Below are 20,976 nucleotides of genomic sequence, written 5' to 3' on the forward strand. Positions count from 1 at the left end.
GATGAAGAAAGTCAAAATTCTTAGGCAGAGGCATTGCACGCCAACATGGGAGTGTTTGAGAGTGCCAAGAAACATGTGTTGGTGACTCATGGTTTAAACCAATGCTCACCGAATAGGCAGACCTGTGGGTGCTTTGTAGGAAAGCATTTAAAATTCAGGTGCCAGATTCGCCACTGGGAAAAATTGAACTCTGCCGCATAATTAAGAAAATTTAGAACTATGCAAACTTTACCATTTTGCATAATTTATTCTGGTTGTGCAAGACATAGAAAAAAGGATGGTGTTATGCAGGACACTGAAGTCGAAACCCTAGCCATCAGGAATTTTGCCATCTCTTTAAGTTGCATGCGTATCTAAATTGCCACAAGGGCAAGAAGGTGGGCTGTTTTTAAATACAGTGGAACCTTGGTTCTCGAACTTAATCCATTCCGGAATTCCGTTCGACTCCCGAAACATTCGAAAACCAAGGTGCAGCTTCCGATTGGCGCAGGCGCCCCGGAAACAATGTTCAATAAGTTGGAGTTCTTGTTATTAAATATACCAAGAAAAAAGCACACCAAGAACTCTGGCCAATATAAGTTTCAATAGTGGGAGTGGTCCCTACTCGCAAATCAATAGCCAATTGTAACAAAAACTAATCCATTCAAAAGTATGTATTCTGACAAGGATTACAAACTCAAGATACACGTTGATCTACCCACACTTAGCTGATGAAGGTGAATACGGTACATTGAAACAGGGCCCTGTCCTGGCTTCTGATCCGTAATTGACTTCTGACTTCTGCTCAGTGATTGAAACTAAGATCTTCACGTCAAATCTGACTATGGACTAACATGAACTTACCTCTGTTCATAAACTCTTATCTCTAATTCTGTAACAATTGTGTTATACATATCCTTATGAGTTTGAGTTTGTAATCTCTGTTTGAGTTTGTAATCTCAATTTGAGTTTGTCATCCTTGTCAGAATACATACTTTTGAACGGATTAGTTTTTGCCCCGGAAACAATAGTTGACAGCTTCATCAGACGTTCGGCTTCCGAAAAATGTTCAAAAACTGTAACACTTCTGGGTTTTTGGCATTCGGGAGCGATTTGTTCGTCAAATAAGCCGTTTGAGAACCAAGGTTCCACTGTAATAATCCCTCTCTGAAATTCCACACCCAGTGCCATATTCTGCAGGTTTCCTGCACTCCCAGAGAATTGCAGTGACCATGCAACATGTCTTCTTGGACTTGAATACACAGAAGCGTCTTTAAAGATGAAAGTATCATTGTGATTGTGAAATGGCTGTTTACACCTGAGATGGAACAGACACGCCCACATCTCTTCAATAACTTGCTGGTTTAATTGCATATTAAAGGATATAAGGCACAATCACCCACAGTTAAGCATGTTCACAGTCCACTAATTCCATGTGGAAGATGAAACACATGATTAAATGGTGTCCCCGTCCCACCATGTTTTTAGATGCATTGGGCTCTTCTTGGTGGAAGATCTGGATATAAATCTAATAAATAAAAGTCTTTGTAGACAGGAATGAATAAACATTGCTGTTTCTTTCATGTCACTTGAAGCCAGCAGCTCACATGACAGCTGAAAGTTCTGCCTCTTGACTTAGCATGGGGAGAGAACCATCAGTGTCCTAGCAAACATTGCATCTCTCGATGGAAATGGGGTCTAATGTTCAAGGCCACTGAGCACTAAGGCTGTGTTTGAGAACAGGCTGGCTAAACAATCTCCAGGGCTCCTGGCTGTCCAGTGAATTGCAAATAATCAATGGGAGCTGCTTGTAGTGCAGAGAAGCTTTGCAGAAAATAAAAGCCCTTCTGCAATAGCCACACCGTTTTAACAAAACTCTTGTGAGAGATCCAAATATATTTTCTCCATCTGTTGTGAGTGAATTGCATTTCCCCCAAATTTGCATGTATTTCACTAAATGAGCATGCACTGGGAAGTGCCAATTAATTGTGCGATTTTACACATCACAAGGCACAATAGTGTTGTTGTTGTTGTTATTATTTATTTGACTTGACTTTTTGCTTGCCCTTCACTATGCAGTCCTAAGGTTGACACTGTTACAAAACAACAACTCTAAATTCCACTCTGCTTAGGCAAAGTGTCTTTCCTGGGACCGGCTAGAGGGGCTGGGAGCTGGGGGCACTGTTATACAGTGGTTCCACTCCTTCCTCCTGGGCCGTGTTCAGAAAGTGGTGGGGGGGGGATGAGTGTTCAGACCCCTGGGCTCTCACTTGTGCAGTGCCTCAGGGTTCTGTCCTTTCCCCCATGCTTTTCAACATCTACATGCAGCCGCTGGGAGAGATCATCAGGGGGTTTGGGCTCGGTGTTCATCAGTATGCGGATGATACCCAGCTCTACCTCTCTTTCAAATCAGAACCAGTGAAGGTGGTGAAGGTTCCTGTGTGAGTGTCTGGAGGCGGTTGGAGGATGGATGGCGGAACACCCTGTGGAACACCCTCCCATCAGATGTCAAGGAAATAAACAAGGAAACCAACAGATCCCTGTTTTGGGAAGTTTTTAAAGTTTGATGTTTTATTCTGTTTTTAATCTGTTGGGAGCCACCCTGAGTGGCTGCGGAAACCCAGCCAGATGGGCGGGGTATAAATAAGTTGTTGTTGTTGTTGAAGCAAAACTATTCTTTGGAAGTTTAAAACAATGTTCTCTGGGAAGAAGGATTGACTGTAAAACCATTCAGGTAGTTGTAGTTCTGTGTGAGGAACAGGGGTCTTCTAGCAATTCTCAGCACATTTAACAAAGCACAGTTCCCAGAATTCTTTAGGGGAAGCCATGACTCTTTAAAGGGGATGCAGGTGGAGCTGTGGGTTAAACCACAGAGCTTAGGATTTGCTGATCAAAAGGTTGGCTGTTCGAATCCCCACAACAGGGTGAGCTCCCATTGCTTGGTCCCTGCTCCTGCCAACCTAGCAGTTCAAAAGCACGTCAAAATGCAAGTAGATAAATAGGTACCGCTCCGGCGGGAAGGTAAACGGTGTTTCTGTGCGCTGCTCTGGTTCGCCAGAAGCAGCTTAGTCATGCTGACCACATGACCCGGAAGCTGTACACCAGCTCCCTCGGCCAATAAAGCGAGATGAGCGCCACAACCCCAGAGTCGTCCACAACTGGACCTAATGGTCAGGGGTCCCTTTACCTTTATGACTCTTTAAATTGGTATCACGGGGCTTTAAATCTATAGTGTGCATGTGGCCTATGACATTACCTGGGTTTGTTGCAAAAATTAAAAACAGCTTCACTGGAAATGCATCATTCCTTTGCCTCTTTTCATTCTGGCCATCTGTCCAGAGAGGAAAAAAATCCCACCAAGGCTTGTCAAAATAGCAACCCTACGTGACCTTCTACAGAGAAGTTTCATGCTAATGCATAAATGGAAAAGCCTTTTGAAATGACCTATATACAAACATGTATCTAGGAGCAGAATTTTAAAAGGCTGCAGTTAGGAATATGCATGCTTGAATTCAGAGGGCTTGGCTTTTTAGTCATGATAGTGCTGTCAGCTTCCTTGCGAAAACTCAGCTATCTCCTGCCTGCTAATGCCTGTATGTTACATCCTATAGGTAGGAAGGCTCTGTTTGCACATGAAAGGGGGGGCACATTTTATTGGCTGAGCTCTGTCACTGTTCAGTAGCCAATCAGAGCTGCTGAGCATTTGCACCTCTCCAACCAGCTTGAAGAAGAGGAAGAGAAGGGGGAGGAAAAATAAACTAGGAGAAAAGTTAACTAGTAACTGACATAGGAAGGTATAAATTGTTGCAGAGTTGCAGAGTTTGACCTGTTTGGCTGCAGCCACCTCACCAACAGGAATTTCTGGCAGAGGCAGAGACAACCATCCAAAAGGTGCGTGCGAAAGAATGTTATACATATTCTGAAAAGTTTATGGAAGTGCGAGATAGAGAGTGGTGTGTGTGTGTGTGCATGAGAGAAGCTTGGGTTTTATTACTGGATAATTGTATGCTTATGTTTCCTCTAACTTATCACAGAAAACCCTTGAACAAAGACTACATTTTGTTACTGGAAGCAGCACAAAGAAAGTGTGTCGCTTTTGTTGCAAGTTGTCCAGCTGTTGCTTTTAAACCAGTGAATATTTCTTTCAGAAGGTTCCGTGCAGCCTTGATATTGACTTTTAAAACGACAATAGTAATAATCATTCCATGCAAGGGATTTTTACCATAGTCAAGAATTGTGTGCGGTACAGAATGAGTGAAATGGTATTAGGATGAATTGTTATAATATCTGGGGGTGAATTTCTCCTGACTAGAGTTCGGGTCATGCTTCGTATGAGCAAAGTGGTGTGTCCACATGTAAGACATCCGCCGAGGGTGTCTCTACCATTCGTAGGGACCCTTCCTCCCCAAGGCACAAATTTTGCACAAAAATAGAGGTTTCACAGCTTAAAGGATGTCAAGGAGGCAGGACTGGGCTCTGGCAGTACCTTCCTCACTTTCAACCCCCCTTTGCGCAAATTTCAACATTTCCAGCTTGTTATCTTGATCAGTGACTGCAGAAAGCTTCTTTTACAATCTGGGGCCCTGCCAGCGAGAACCAAATGCTTGCAAGCTCATTTCATCAGTTGCAAACAACATGTGTTGCTGCCTTAGGCAACTGGGATTGCTGCTAAGTCCCAAACACACCCACCTTTCCTTTCTGCTTTGATCCACACTCAGTGCCTGGAACCTTCTGCTTTCGTAAGTATCTTCATGTCCCGCAAAAAGGAGGTGTGTTGTCACCCAAATTCACTCCAGGCTTGTTGCAGAAACCAAAGGTGCTGCCCAGACTCCCCTTCGTAATTGTTGGTGACTCTCCATCCATGCAGAAGACCTTACCACAGCCAAGTGAAATGTAGATACGATACGATAATCTTTATTGTCACTGTCCCATACAGAACAACGAAATTGAAAAAATCTACATCAGACATTCAAAACCAACAAGCCAGCTATCCCAGCCTAGTTAGCCCCCTAAAAACTCTGATACCCCATAATTAAATACAATATACTCCCATAAGAACTACCTTACACTGCGTTTAAAACCAAAATCGCCTTTGGAAAGAAACTGTTTCTCAGATGGCTAGTCCTAGTCTTTATAACCCTGTAGGGTTATTTCCAGGGTGCGCACTAAGATGGGGGAATCTGTGACCACCTGATACTGCTAGACTACAACTCCCATCATCCTTGAGCATTGGCCATGCTGGCTGGCGCTGATGGGGCCTGGAGTACAACAACTTCAGATTCCCCACTGCCTGCCTGTCCACTAGCTAAGCATGGCAAAGGTGCTTTTTGAAACGGTGTCGATAACTTGCTTGACGTACACTAGAGTTATGCAATATTGCAAAAGAAAAAAAACACCTCTGCAAGAAAAGCTTCAAAAGAACAGCGGTGTGAGATATTTGTTTGTTTGCAAAAAATCTTCCCCTCACCCCCCCCCCCGTGAAAACTGAAAGGATGCAGACCCTCCCAAGTGTCCCTGTTTTCCAGGGACAGTCCCAGATTTACTAAAGCCATCCCACTTTCTCATTCGATCCCAGAATGTCCTGCTTTTCCTTAGGACATCCCTGTTTACATCGGAGAAATGTTGGAGGGTATGCAGTCATGTGACCCCCGAGCCAAGGAGATAAGTAACTATACATCTGAAGGCAGCTCTGTATAGCGAAGTTATCAAATGTTTTATAGTGATACCTTGGGTTAAGTACTTAATTAGTTCCGGAGGTCCGTTCTTAACCTGAAACTGTTCTTAACCTGAAGCACCACTTTAGCTAATGGGGCCTCCCGCTGCCGCCGCGCCGCCGGAGCACGATTTCTGTTCTCATCCTGAAGCAAAGTACGTAACCTGAAGCACTATTTCTGGGTTAGTGGAGTCTGTAACCTGAAGCGCATGTAACCCGAGGTACCACTGTATTATGTTTTATATATGTTGGAAGCCTCCCAGAGTGGCTGGGACAACTGAGTCAGGGACATAAATACTATTATTATTATTATTATTATTATTATTATTATTATTATTGACAACTTCCCTATTTTCATCAGGGAAATGTTGGGGGGTATGAAGGATGCCCCCGGAGTTTGAATTTATACACATTTCCTGAGATCTATGAACGTATCCACAAAGAACACAGGAGCAGTAAAGGAAGTGAAATTCTGTGTGTGTGTGTGAGAGAGAGGGGGGGGGGAGAGGCAAAAAAGGAAGAGGCAAAAAAGAAGTGGTAAGCATTCCCCGGACTGCACCACTTCAAGCTGCAGAGGTGGGGTTCCAGGTAACACAATTTGTGCATACTGCAGCAGCAGTTCTTTTAAAATGCAGCAATTATGCCATGGTGGAGCCTGCTAGGAAGAAGCTTTCAGTTTTCCAGCTGTGGTGCAAAGGCCACCACTTGAATATCCATTGCACCTCAAAAATTGAACCAGAAACAATCCCAGGGTCAGCTTCAGAAAGTGGCACATGGGATCAGGCAGCACAATTGAGCAGTGAATCACATGGCTGCATTCGCTCCAGAAATATCAGGAAAGGATGCAGCCATTCTGCCCGTGATCACCCTTTTATACCCTACACAATGCCTTTAAATGTCAACAAACCAGCTTTGAAAGCTCAGTGCTATGAGTGAGATCATTCTTCATTTTTGCCTTCATATTTCCAGCATATAGCTCAATCACATGCATCGTTCTAGCTGTGGGAGTGGCAGCAAGTAATGTAAGCCTTTAGGAAAAGTAAATACAGTAGCAAAGGTCATAGAATTCTACCTCTTGCTACAGGGTTTATCCTGAACAAATTTACACTGGAGGGGTGAAGGGGGTCTTAAAGATGGGACACCTAGGTCACCTAGAATATGGGATCATAGAATTGTAGAGTTGGAAGGGACCCTGGGGGTCATTTAGTTAAACCCCCTACAGGAATCTCAGCTAAAGCATCCATGACAGATGCCCATCCAACCTCTGCTTAAAAACCTCCAAGGAAGGAGAGTTCATAACCTCCTGAGGGTTTTGTCAATCCTGGTTTAATAGGAAAACTCTTTCTTCTGCTGATACAGAATAAGCATGCGAAGCTTAAAAAGAGGTCCATAGGTCAGTTATTTGTGCTTTGAATGTATGCTGTGATCCTTAAACAAAACCCACATTTAAGGAATCCCTAATTATGAGGGATGTCCAGAAATTAAGCAAGGTCAGATACTGCGCTTAATCCCCTCAGACTCCCAAATTTGGAGATCAAGTTGTGTGACTTAGCCAGGAATTCCATCCCCCCCCCCGGCCCCCTGCAAGAATCTTTACTTTACACTCTCACAGAACTACAATTTCCAGCACCCTTAACAAACTACAGTTCTTACGACTTTTTAAGTGTGTGTGCTGTGCATGCAGCCCAAATCTTAAGGTGATTTGCCTGTGTTTTTTAAGGGAAAGATGGCAGTTTTAGCAGTTATGTGCAAGGGTTTGGGTTAGAAAATCCAGGGAGAGATTGCAGAACTGTATGTCTACCCAAACTGCCACAACACCACCTCCTTTTAAGGTGACCTGAAAAATGAGGATGTGCCAAGAATTTTGAAATCTCCCCTTTCTTATTCCCTCAAACGCCTGTACTTTGGTCCCCAGTCAGTTGCAACATTAACAGAAGGCAACCTTTGTGCTGATATTAGTAGATATTTTGATCTACTGTGTTTTTTTCTGCTTCCCTAAGCAGGGGCCTGGGGAATGGCCAAATTCCAGCACTATTGACAATTCATGTCAATGTCCTGTTGTACCTTTGCCAGGGACTTGAATGAGGCAAACAGCTTTGTTTGCTTAAAATGCCTCTGACGTCTCTAAACTCGGGACGTCCCGTGGAACGGCACTGCCTTTTCTAGTATTGAACTTTTCGTGTTTGGGGAAACATTATTGATTTTAAAGCAGACATAATCATCAGCAGTTATATATGAGACCTGACCCCTAATGGAGAAAAAAAGCCATTTGGGAAATGAACAACTGAAGCAATAATAATAATAATAATAATAATAATAATAATAATAATAATAATTTGTTATTTGTACCCCGCCCATCTGGCTGGGTTTCCCCAGCCACTCTGGGCAGCTTCCACAAAGACCAAAAATACACTAATATGTTATACGTTAAAAACTTCCCTGAACAGGGCTGCCTTAAGATGTCTTCTGAATGTCAGGTAGTTGTGTTGTGAATGACAATGAAACCTGTTGTGTTGTGAATGACAATTTTAGAAATAACCAGGGTGACTCTCTTTGTTAGAGGGGCTGTCTTTGGGGGGGGGAGCACTATGATCCTTGCTTATTCTCAACTGGGTCTCCATCTTCATTTGGGGGTGTGTGGAATCCAAGTCCTCATGACTCTAAAGATTAATTACCTTGAAAGCCCAAAGGAACTGTGAAGAGTAGCAGGTCTTAGGTCAGTGATGGCGAACCTTTTAGAGACTGAGAGCCCAAACTGCAACCCAAAACCCACTGATTTATTGCAAAGTGCCAACACGGCAATTTAACCTGTTGACAACTCTGGGAAATGGGGTGGGGGGCGCCAGAGGGAGCTGTGCACCATGGCCCCGGATATGCTTAAGATGGCCCTGAAGGTATCTGACAAGGCAGTGGAGGTTTAGGGTCAGAGTTTCCCATTTCCTAGATGAACTACCTTCCAGGTTGGTGAGCCTCACCTGCTCCCCGCTTTCCCTCCACATCACGTACAGAAACTCCCTTAAAAGTTTCTAAAAAGTGGAGGTTGACCAAACAAGCAAGCAAAGCAGAGCAGTGATCTGCAATCCAGGCAAGGTTTTAGGGATTGCTGCGCCCCTGTGTGTTGCAGCGGCTAAATGATGCAACTCTACCTTGACTTGCAAACCCCTTTCTGCAGTTTCAGGTGTTGTCCACAAGATAGCAGTTTAGACTCAAAGCATCTTGCATTACAGTTAGGCCTAACATATCCATGTGAAACCCAGAAATTCCTCCTCTTCCTATAAACCTGAAAACCTTTCACGTCCACATGAATAATACCCGGGAAAGAGTGAAAAGCTATACATTAGCAAACAGTAGCAAAGCAAGCCAGGCGAAAGAAGGGGGCTTGTTAGCATCAGGGCAAAGCCTTTGCTGCGTGGAAGATCAAATAGTTACCTAGAAACAAACATTCTAATCTACGCAGATAAGTTTGCTGAGACTGCAGTTAAAGGTGCACAGCTTGGTGTTCTGCTCAACCTGTGGCCTCCCTGAGCACAAAACTACATGTCTCCTGTAGCTAAAGGTAAAGGGACCCCTGACCGTTAGGTCCAGTTGCGGACGACTCTGGGGTTGCGGTGCTCATCTCGCTTTATTGGCCGAGGGAGCCGGAGTACAGCTTCCGGGTCATGTGGCCAGCATGACTAAGCTGCTTCTGGCGAACCAGAGCAGTGCACGGAAACGCCGTTTACCTTCCCGCTGGAGTGGTACCTATTTATCTACTTGCACTTCGTGCTTTTGAACTGCTAGGTTGGCAGGAGCAGGGACCGAGCAACAGGAGCTCACCATTTCGCAGGGATTCGAACTGCTGACCTTCTGTTTGGCAAGCCCTAGGCTCAGTGGTTTAACCCACAGCACCACCCGCGTCCCTTTTCTCCTGTAGCTAGTAGGGATGAGCAAATCTAATTCATGCTAGTTGGGACCGATGGGAGCTGGAAGATGGCAGCATCTGGAAGGCCACAGACTCCCCATCCTTGCTCTGATGAAACTTACATCCTTGGAGGCTGGTTTTGGCTGAAGAAGAAGAGGAGGAAGGTAGCACCAGAAAAAAGATGCAAAATGGTAGTAATAGTTGTTGGTGGGGGAAAAAAATCACTATCTGGATCCCAGCACAACCTAAAATGGACTTCAACAGAAGCAGCATTTTACATTTTGGCTAGGTGGACTTAAAAACAAAAAACAACAACTTGCATTTTGCTTTGCATTGTTTTATTAAACTAGCTATATGTTAGAGAGGATGGAATCAGATAAGACAGAACTTTAAAACGCAATTATATTTATTGCGCAATTGTCTTTTCTTGAATTGGAATATAACTGTTGTGTAACAAATGTAACTTTCTATGTGGAAAAAAGAATATATATATATGTGTGTGTGTGTGTGTGTGTGTGTATGTATATGTATATGTATATGTATATGTATATATTGCTGAGTTCTTTTTAGGAAGACCCCAAAATTGTTGAGTTCTTTTATACAAAAAACACGAAAGTGCAACCTTTCAGAAATTCCCCCTGGACATCAGTTCCACCTTTTGATATACCGATAAAATGCCCTCTTATTGTTCTGCTATTTATAACATAGCATCGTCTGGTCCTATCTTGTGTGGCATCCAGAATGCAAAACAAAACATCAAATGGTTAAAAACATTGGCTTGGACTGTTTTCTAACCTGGGATTATGGTTTGTTTTCAGCCATCATGACCCATCAGTTTCCAGCCCTATCTCCGGAACAGAAGAAAGCCCTCTCAGACACAGCTCAGAGGATCGTGGCCACAGGCAAAGGAATCCTGGCCGCAGATGAATCTGTTGGTGAGTTTTTAAATCACTAGTCAGTAAGACTTCCTTCCTTCCTTCCTTCCTTCCTTCCTTCCTTCCTTCCTTCCTTCCTTCCTTCCTTCCTTCCTTCTTTCTTTCTTTCTTTCTTTCTTTCTTTCTTTCTTTCTTTCTTTCTTTCTTTCTTTCTTTCTTTCTTTCTTTCCTTCCTTCCTTCCTTCCTTCCTTCCTTCCTTCCTTCCTTCCTTCCTTCCTTCCTTCCTTTTTTTCTTTCCAGACTCTTTCTTGCTGGTATAATCTTAATATTTACAACCAGGAGAAGGTTTCGTTTTTGGAATAATAAATTTTCAGAGTAGTTTTACAGTTATATCAAAAATGACAGATTTGGTTATACTATTAGAAACACATACACAGATAATTATGAAATTATTGTGAGGTTGAATAAGTTAACTGTTTATATTTAGACAACTTTTTTGCTGTACTTCGTTGGAAGGAGAAAAATGATCATTTCCTTAATAACATATGAACAATTTATTTAACTAGAGCAATAACATTATAGCATATGTATCCATGTTTGTTAACTGATGAGGTGTTTTTTTTTTAAAAAAAAAAAACTTAGACCGAGTTTTAGCACACATGAAAAACTTAAAACAAATCCTTATTTCCTGAAGAATAGCCTTTGGACTATAATGGAACTTAAATAGAAAACTATCTTTAGAAAGCTTTTTCCTCCAAAAGCATTTTATTTTTAAAAATCTGATTTAAATTTTAAAAATCCGATTTAAATCCGAAAATCCGATTTAAATTTTAAAAAATATTTTAATTTTTTGAAATAATTGATTTTTATCCACCCTGCTTTGCTATTTGGTGGCTTTTCACAGGTACTATGGGTAACCGGCTGCAGCGCATCAAAGTGGAGAACACTGAAGAGAACCGTCGAGCCTTCCGAGACATCCTCTTCTCTTCCGACACCTCCATCAATCAGCAGATAGGGGGTGTCATTTTTTTCCACGAGACCCTCTATCAGAAGGACAACACTGGCAAGCTCTTCCCAAATGTCATCAAGGACAAGGGCATCGTGGTTGGAATCAAGGTGAATATCTTGTCCACAGTTAACTGTACGAAGGCCAAGAGGTCCAACCAGTGTCTTCACACTGGAGAGTCAGTGTGGTGTAGTGGTTAAGAGTGGCAGTCTTGTAATCTGGTGAACCGGGTTCGATTCCCTGCTCCTCTGCATACAGCTGCTGGGTAACCTTGGGCTAGCCACACTTCTCTGAAGTCTCTCAGCCTCACTCACCTCACAGAGTGTTTGTTGTGGGGGAGGAAGGAAAAGGAGAATGTTAGCCGCTTTGAGACTCCTTCGGGTAGTGATAAAGTGGGATATCAAATCCAAACTACTACTACTACTACTACTACTACTCTTCTTCTTCTTCTTCTTCTTCTTCTTCTTCTTCTTCTTCTTCTTCTTCTTCTTCTTCTTCTTCTTCTTCTTCTTCTTCACCTCCGATTTCACCTGTCTCTGCACCTTGGGGGCCGCCTCTCCTCACATGAACCAAACCGGACACTGTGTCCCATCATCTGAGACCTTTCTCCATGTGTCCTCTCTGGGTTCAGCGAGCGGCGACATGAGAACGGGCTTTTTCGGTGTTGGCTCCTCCGCTTGTAGAATGCTCTGCCCAGGAAAGCATCCCTGGAGTCATCCCGATCTGTTGCTTTGCACCAGGCAAAACCTTTCTATTCACCCAGCACTCATTCTTTTAAGTGGGGTAGGTAGGATGTCACAGAGATGTCAGTTAGAAGGGACCCCAACGGTCATCTAGTCCAAACCCCCTTCAATGCAGGAATCTTTCGCCCAACATTGGGTTCAAATCCATGACCCTGAGATGAAGAGTCTCATGCTCTACCAACTCAGATAGGAATCTTTTTTTCCCTATCTACCAACTGAGCTATGCCAATTTAGGGTGTGTGTGTGTGTGTGTGTGTGTGTGTACACAATTTAGGTCTTGTTTTACTGCTGTTCTTAGTCTTTAAGGCTTTTTTCTATTTTTATACACTTTGGTGTAAAAAGCGACTTACTGGTTTTATAGCAAGGGCCCGTGGTAGCTCTATTCATCATCATCATCATCATCATCATCATCATCATCATCATCATTATTTACATTCATATACCCCCTTTAACTTCCAAGGATCTCAAGGTGCTGTCCATGGCTCCGCACAACAACCCTGTGAGGTAGGTTAGGCTAAGAGATGGTGATGGAACCAAGGTTAGCCAGTGAGCTCCATGGCTGAGCGGGGATTCGAACCCTGCTCTCCCAGGTTCTAGTCCAGCACTCTAACCATTACACCACACTGGCTATGAAAGCAGGGATAGTGTGGCATATAGGAGTATTTGGTGCTAACACCTTCCGAGTCATTTGTTGGTGCTATGTAGACAGAAGAACATAGGTTATGCAGTTATGTAGGTCAGGCTCCCTCAGACTCGGCCCTCCAGATGTTTTTGGCCTACAACTGCCATGATCCATAGCTAGCAGGACCAGTGGTCAGGGATGATGGGAATTGTAGTCTCAAAACATCTGGCGGGCCGAGGTTGAGGAAGCCTGATATAGATCATATAAATCAGGTGTGGGAAACCTTTGTCCCTGCTGGCGTTGTTGAGCTACACCAGGCATAGGCAAACTCGGCCCTCCAGATGTTTTGGGATTACAACTCCCATCATCCCTGACCACTGGTCCTGTTAGCTAGGGATGATGGGAGTTGTAGTCCCAAAACAGATGGAGGGCCGAATTTGCCTATGCCTGAGCTACACCTTCCACCTGCCCAGGCAAGCATGGCTAATGGCCAGCGATGGTGGTAGTGGTAGTTTAGCAACATCTGGAGCCCCAGAGGTTCTCCATACATGACATTGATCAAGCGCATACCAGTGCATTGTATGTATCAACCAATCCATAGCTTAGATGCAATGGCCCTGTACCAATCTGTATAGTCATTCTGGGAACGTTTTCCTAATGCTTGTGTTAAACTTCCACAGCTGGACAAAGGCACAGCTCCATTGGCAGGAACGAATGGAGAAACCACCATTCAAGGTGAGACATTTCTTTCCTCTGAACCTTGAAATATGAGAGAGCGTGTCAGTTCCAAACAGAATTTGTTAAACATTCTGTTGATGCCACATCTGTCGGCCCAGGATACCTGAAGGAGCGTCTCCACCCCCATCGTTCAGCCTGGACACTGAGGTCCAACTCTAAAGGCCTTCTGGCAGTTCCCTCCCTGCAGGAAGTGAGGTTACAGGGAACCAGGCAGAGGGCCTTCTTGGTAGTGGTGCCAGCCGTGTGAAATGCCCTCCCTTCAGATGTCAAGGAAATAAATATCTGGCTTTTAGAAGACATCTGAAGGCAGCCCTGTTTAGGGAAGTTTTTAATCTTTCATGTTTTATTCTGCTTAATATTCTGTTGGGAGCTGCCCAGAGAGGCTGGGGAAACCCAGCCAGATGTGTGGGGTATAAATAATAAATTATTATTATTATTATTATTGGCATTAATAGGATAAGTACGGTAACTATACAACTTTCCAAAGACATCTGAAGGCAGCCCTGCATTAGGAAGTTTTAAATGTTTGCTGTTTTATCGTGTTTTTAAAATTCTGTTGGAAGCTGCCCAGAGTGGCTAGGGAAACCCAGCTAGATGGGCGGGGTATAAATAATAATCATAATATTTCATAAAATGTAGACACTGCTTGATTGTGTAAAAATGAAACTCCCTCAAAGCGGCTTGCAAAATGATAAAACCATAACATCAGGGGGGGAATTACGAGAAGTTAAAATTCTGATTAAAATGCACGCTACTTAAAATGCAGCCTTCTACCCTTGGGATAAAGTAAAGGGTAAAGGGACCCCTGACCATTAGGTCCAGTCGTGGCCGACTCTGGGGTTGTGGCACTCATCTTGCTTTACAGGCCAAGGGAGCCGGTGTACAGCTTCAGGGTCATGTGGCCAGCATGACTAAGCCGCTTCTGGCGAACCAGAGCAGCGCACGGAAACGCCATTTACCTTCCCACTGGAGCGGTACCTATTTATCTACTTGCACTTTGACGTGCTTTCGAACTGCTAGGTTGGCAGGAGCAGGGACTGAGCAACGGGAGCTCACCCCGTTGCGGGGATTCGAACCGCCGACCTTCTGATCGGCAAGTCCTAGGCTCTGTTGTTTAGACCACAGCGCCACCCGCAAATCTTCTAAAAGACCCCATCTTTCTTCTCTTTTTTGCCTTCAGGTTTGGATGGCCTTGCTGAGCGCTGTGCCCAGTATAAGAAGGATGGAGCTGACTTTGGCAAGTGGCGTGCTGTGTTGAAAATTACAGATACGACCCCCTCCACTCTTGCCATCCAGGAGAACGCTAATACACTGGCACGTTATGCCAGTATCTGCCAACAGGTATACCCTCTCAATAACTCAGTGTTTTCCTGGCAGCTTGGTGGTGGGAGGGTGTGGCAGCTTTTGGGAACCTTTCCCTATGGATATGAACTTAGAACCTAGTTCATCTAGATGCCCATTACATTTTCACTTGAATCTTCAGCATGGACTAGTGCCCATCGTGGAGCCTGAGATCCTGCCTGATGGAGACCATGACCTCCAACGGTGCCAGTACGTGACAGAAAAGGTAAGGGTGGCATCAGAAGCTCACCATGTTCCTGCACCTCAACGATAATGTCAGGAGAAGGTTGGGAAGAAGTCACACTGTATTAGTGAAGCTTCAAGGAAACACAGCCGGTTCCGGAGGCCAGGCCTAGTGAGCGCAGCAACTCATCCCAGTAGATCTTGCCCCTACGAGGCAGTGGCGAGGACCAAAGGTCTCTGCCATCCCACAGCTTCTCCTCCCTAAGGTCCTTCCCAAGCGATCTGAGACTCCATTGCCTTGTCTGTCTTTGCTCTGTCCTCTTCATACCTCTTCTAGTTCTGGGAGACCAGGTGAGAGGGGAGCTGGTCGCAGCAGGATTTGCAGTATTCTTACCGCTGTTGTGGCATATAAAAATATCCTTCTTTTATCACATGGGATATCTGGAGTTAGTAAACCCAAAAGAAATGCTTCCGGCTTTTTAACAAACGTTTGTCCAAACATTTTCTTTTCAGTTCTTCATAGATACTATACCAAAGGTTTCTGATTTTCTTACACCCCCACCACATATGCAACATTGTTCCTTCTGCCCACTTACACCTCCAACATTTATTTGAGTTTGTTTTATACAACTTTGCTAGTTTACTAAGTCAGATACCACCAACCTCAGCCCTCCAGATGTTTTTGGCCTGCAACTCCCATGATCCCTAGCTAGCAGCAACAGTGGTTAGGGATGGTGGGAATTGTAGTCTCAAAACATCTGGAGGGCCGAGGTTGAGGAAGCCTGCTGTGGAGTAACTCTGCTTAGAGGTAGCAATCCTGTGCACCCTTACTTTGGAGTGGACCCATTTGAATAAAGTGGGACTAATCCTACACATGCATACTCAAACATGTTTCACCCCAACTTCTTCTCGTGTCCCAGGTGCTGGCTGCTGTGTACAAGGCCTTGAATGACCACCATGTCTACCTGGAAGGAACATTGCTGAAGCCCAACATGGTGACTGCAGGGCATTCTTGTCCCAAGAAGTACACCCCCGAAGAGGTGGCCATGGCCACAGTGACAGCTCTCCATCGCACCGTCCCAGCGGCTGTTCCAGGTCTTGCGATCTGTCAGGGTTTTCTTTAAGGGTGTGTCTGGGCCTCCCTGATCTGCTCTTTACCTGATTTACAGATGTGTGTCCATTGCATTTGATTTGCAAAAACGCTTTTGGTCACGTTGCTGGCTGCCAATCGACCAGACATAGGAAGAGACTCCGTAGAATAGCATCTGTCACACCCATGACGTACACTGAAAACATTTTTAAAGCACATGGCTTCCACCTAAGAACTGTAGTTTGTTAAGGGTGCTGGGAATCTTTGGTAAGCTACTGTTCCCAGGATTCTTTGGGGGAAGCCATAGGCTTTAAAAGGATGGCACGGATCAACTGACATTGAATAACACAAATGTTCTGTCCATTGACAAAGGGCTTTATTAGCTCAGCCTCATAGGCAAGCCACCACATAATAATAATAATAATAATAATAATAATAATAATAATAATTTATACCCCGCCCATCTGGCTGAGTTTCCCCAGCCACTCTGGGCAGCTCAGAATTTTAAAACTTCCCTAAACAGGGCTGTCTTCAGATGTCTTTTAAAGATAAGATAGCTGCTTATTTCCTTCACATCTGAAGGGAGGGCATTCCACAGGGCGGGTGCCACTACTGAGAAGGCCCTCTGTCTGGTTCCCTGTAACCTCACTTCTCGCAATGAAGGCCCTTGGCGCTGGACCTCAGTGTCCGATCTGAACGATGGGGGTGGAGACGCTCCTTCAGGTATACAGGACTGAGGCTGTTTATCCTACAAGTCACGTTCAATCAGAGGAATGTCATTGTTAAAATGAAGAATCAGAAGAATCTCTGTCTCTTTTCCATTTCCTCTTGAAAGTTCTTTTCTATTTCTTTTTTCTTCTCTCTCTCTCCCTCCCTCTCTCTCTCTCTTTCTTGTTATGTTTTTAACTCACTTAGATTAATGTTGGGCAAAAACATCTTGGCAAATTAAGTCTTTAGTCTTTATGGTAATCTTGCCTTCTGATTCCAACTGCAGGCATCTGCTTCCTTTCTGGGGGCCAAAGCGAGGAGGAGGCTTCCGTCAACCTCAATGCCATCAATCTCTGCCCTCTGCCTAAACCTTGGAAGCTGACTTTCTCCTATGGGCGGGCCTTGCAAGCATCGGCTCTGGCTGCCTGGTCTGGGAAGCCTGAGAACAAGAAGGCTGCCCAGGAGGCCTTCTGCAAACGAGCAAAGGTAAGAGGGGAAAGAGCCTGAGCTCAGTGGCAGGCAGCCAACTTTGCACTGAAAATGTCCTAATCTCCCATTTCATTTCCAAGGAGGGTTGGGAGATATGCCCCTCTCTCAAATCCTGAAGATCTGAGGCCAGCTGCTCTAGATCAGGGGTAGTCAACCTTTTTATACCCACCGCCCACTAATGCATCTTTCTTGATGGTTAAATTTCCTTCCCACCCACCAGTGCTCGATGGATGGAGGATTCAGCTTGTGTCGTAGAACCCCCTACCGCCCACCTAGAATCCTGAATCGGCCACTAGTGGGCAGTAGGGATAATTACCGGGTTTTTTGCCCTATAGGACACACTTTTTCCCCTCCAAAAACGAAGGGGAAATGTGTGTGCGTCCTATGGGGCGAATGCAGGCTTTCGCTGAAGCCTGGAGAGCGAGAGGGGTCGGTGCGCACCAACCCCTCTCGCTTTCCAGGCTTCAGGAAGCTCTCCGCTTCCCTTGGGAGACCGGCACAACTTCCCGCCGGTCTCCCAAGGGTTGCGCAGAGCTGCCTGCATCCTGAAGCTTGGGGCACGCTGAAGAGCGCGCCCAGGGCTTCGGGCAGCTCTCCGCAACCCTTGGGAGCCCGGCGCGGCTTCCCGCCGGGCTCCCTAGGCTTGCGAATAGCAGCCTGTTCTGGGAGCTGGGGTCGGGGGAAGCTTGGGCTTCCCCCGCCCCAGCCCCGCGCCTGGGGAAAAAAAATATTTTCCCCCCTGTATTCCCCCCCCCCAAAAAAAACTAGGTGCGCCCTATGGGCCAGTGCACCCTATGGGGCGAAAAATACGGTACATGGTTTGAATTGGTATACGGTAGTTTTTTCCTCACCTTTGAGGACAGTATAATTAAAAGAACCAGTGCAGAGAAGTATGGAGAATAGCGTTAGAGGGAACTGGGCCAGTACTTGATTAGAACCTAGTACACCTTGACTGTGGTACTTGGGCATCTTGATAAAAGTTAAGTTTTTAAGTGAATGCTTAAAAGTCAACATGTGGGTGCAGCAAAAAGTTAACTGAAAACAAGTAAATCATATAGGCATCACCAAAAGGATTGGGACTGGTTGCTGCTGTCTTTAGAGCACACACCCAAACATGGGTTTTCTTGCTGCATAATGTGTGAGATTGCCCTGATTCTCAGTTCGTCACAAAGTGATTTCAGGGGCAGAGAAAGAAAGAAAGAAAGAAAGAAAGAAAGAAAGAAAGAAAGAAAGAAAGAAAGAAAGAATAGATTTAAATTGTGTATGGACTAGTACTCAGTCTCCATTGATTCTAGAAATTTTTTTGGGTGTACATAGCTATGGTGTTTGGTTGTCTCTCCCCCCTTTTTTATTAAAAAAAATTGACCAGCTGTTATTTTTATTTCCAGATAAATAGCTTAGCCTGCAAAGGTCAATACACCACCTCTGGGAAGACCGGCGGAGCAGCCACCCAGTCGCTTTTCACTGCCAGCTACACATACTAATTCAGAAAACGGTGCAACTAGCTTGCCCCTCTTTGCAGCTGGCAGGAGATCCAAAGGGAAAACATCTCACATTACATCCCCATCAGAAGCGGCAAATAAATGGATTGGAATAAAAGGTCCCACTGCACACTTCTAATCCTTCAGCACAAGGTTAAAATAACTTCACTGCATCTACACATTCCAAAATAACTTGACAGGTTTTATGGATCCATCCTTCACTGACTTTAATCCTCTCCTTGGACAGCTGGTTTTGTTTTGTTTTTTAAAGATGTCTCCCATAGCCAAATAGGGAGCTGGATACAGGGAGCTTTTCTCTACCCCTGATAACATTGCCAGCTGAGACAGAACAACAGACAAGAGAGAGAGAACATGAAACACACTCTTTAATCCATAATGTCTTCGATGTATAAACTGTGAATCAATTTCCTGTCAAAGTGAAACGATTAAATGAAATAAAAATTGATAAACTTTAACCGTGTATTTCCATTTATTTGCCCTCTCATGGTATTTTTGTCGTGGCATGTCAATTATTCCTTTTTAGAGTGTTTCCAGGTGATCTGTACATTGAGCAGTATTCCTGCTTTGTTTGCAGGCAAATTAGATTGATTTACTTAATTAGCATTGTGACGTTAACATGTGAGAGTGCTGGAGGTGAAATAATTAAACAGGTTACCCAATCAGAACCCAGGGGGGTGGAGTCAGAGGGACCATAAAACCAGCTCTGGGAGGGGCGAAGAGAGGAGTTCGTTGGGAGGTTGGTTGGAGTGGGAGTGAATTGGGATAGATTCTGTGGGTAGGTTGAGTTAGTGTAGTGAAATAAGCTGAGTCAGGAACAGTTAGGAGCTAGGAAGACAAGTAAATATCTGAGAGGTGGTTTAGTGAGTGAGAGCAGGTAGTGGAAGTTACAGGTCTGAATAGGCACCCCATGATTGTAATGGACCGATACCGTTTATGAAACCACACACTTGTTAAACTGCAATAAATAAACAGAAGTTTATGTTCCAATTTAACCCTGACTGGACTCAGTATTCAACCAGGTAGGGCTTGTGTAGTGGCAGCGAGAAATAAAGTGGTGGCACAGGGATCAATAGACGGTGAAATGTCTGGGGGCCCTGTGTGATCGTCACAAGCATTCCCTCTGATTTGCATGTGGAGGGATTAAATGACATCGCATCAAAGCAAGGGTTAGCCCAAACTTTTGGGCATGTTTCCCATCACTTATTGAAGAAGTCCCAACTATAATTGTGCAACTGGTATGCAATTGACTTCCAGGCTCTTGCTATATTCAAGCGGGAGTTAGAAAAAGAGAGCTCTTTTTAGGGAGCCAGTATTCACAAGCCCCAAGCACTTGGCAGTGCTGCTTTGAAACCAATTGAAAGTGAGGCCAGCATGGCATGTCTTGCACATGACTCATTGAAGGAGGTTTCCTTGGGCTTTCGGATCAATGGAGAACCACCACCTCTGCCCGCTTTTCTGCCATCTCTCTTTCCCTATATGTAAGGTTTGACACCTAGCCATATCATCAGTATCAACAGCCAGCAATTTCCTAACAGATAAAAGAGGGAGCAAGATATAAGATAACAGGTAAAAGAGTAAGAGGACTTTGCAATATTTGCACCCCACCTTTCTTTCTTCCAACCAGCTCAGAACAGCTTACATGGGGCTTACATGGACATGGAGGGCACTATGGTCTAAACCACTGAGCCTCTTGGGGTGCCAATCAGAAGGTTGGTGGTTCGAATCCCTGCGACGGGTTGAACTCCCATTACTTTGTCCCAACTCCTGCTAACGTAGCAGTTTGAAAGCACGCCAGTGCAAGTAGATAAATAGGTACCGCTGTGGCGGGAAGGTAAACGGTGTTTCCATGCGCTATGGTTTTTTGTCAGTGTCCCGTTGTGCCAGGAGCAGTTTAGTCATGCTGGCCACATGACCCAGAAAGCTGTCTGTGGACAAACGCCGGTTCCCTCAGCCTGAGAGCAAAATGAGCGCCGCAACCCCATAGTCACCTTTGACTGGACTTAACCGTCCAGGGGTCCTTTACCGTTTTACACGGGGCTTCTTCATCTTATTCTCACAACAACCCTTTCAGATATAACGACTGGC

General features: G+C 44.7%; 1 protein-coding gene across 1 annotated transcript; it reads left to right on the forward strand.

The window, feature by feature from the left end:
• The first annotated feature begins 3,718 nt into the window (after positions 1-3,718).
• ALDOB (aldolase, fructose-bisphosphate B) lies at positions 3,719-19,346 on the forward strand. The gene is made up of 9 exons (XM_028712497.2): positions 3,719-3,870; positions 10,412-10,528; positions 11,374-11,585; positions 13,521-13,575; positions 14,759-14,919; positions 15,062-15,145; positions 16,023-16,197; positions 17,187-17,386; positions 18,778-19,346. Exons 2-9 carry the CDS (start codon positions 10,417-10,419, stop codon positions 18,871-18,873), a joined length of 1,095 nt encoding a protein of 364 aa, XP_028568330.1. The 5' UTR covers positions 3,719-3,870; positions 10,412-10,416; the 3' UTR covers positions 18,874-19,346.
• The last annotated feature ends 1,630 nt before the right edge of the window (positions 19,347-20,976 follow it).

This window comes from Podarcis muralis, chromosome 17, assembly GCF_964188315.1.
Source record: "Podarcis muralis chromosome 17, rPodMur119.hap1.1, whole genome shotgun sequence".
Taxonomy (NCBI): Eukaryota; Metazoa; Chordata; class Lepidosauria; order Squamata; family Lacertidae; genus Podarcis; species Podarcis muralis.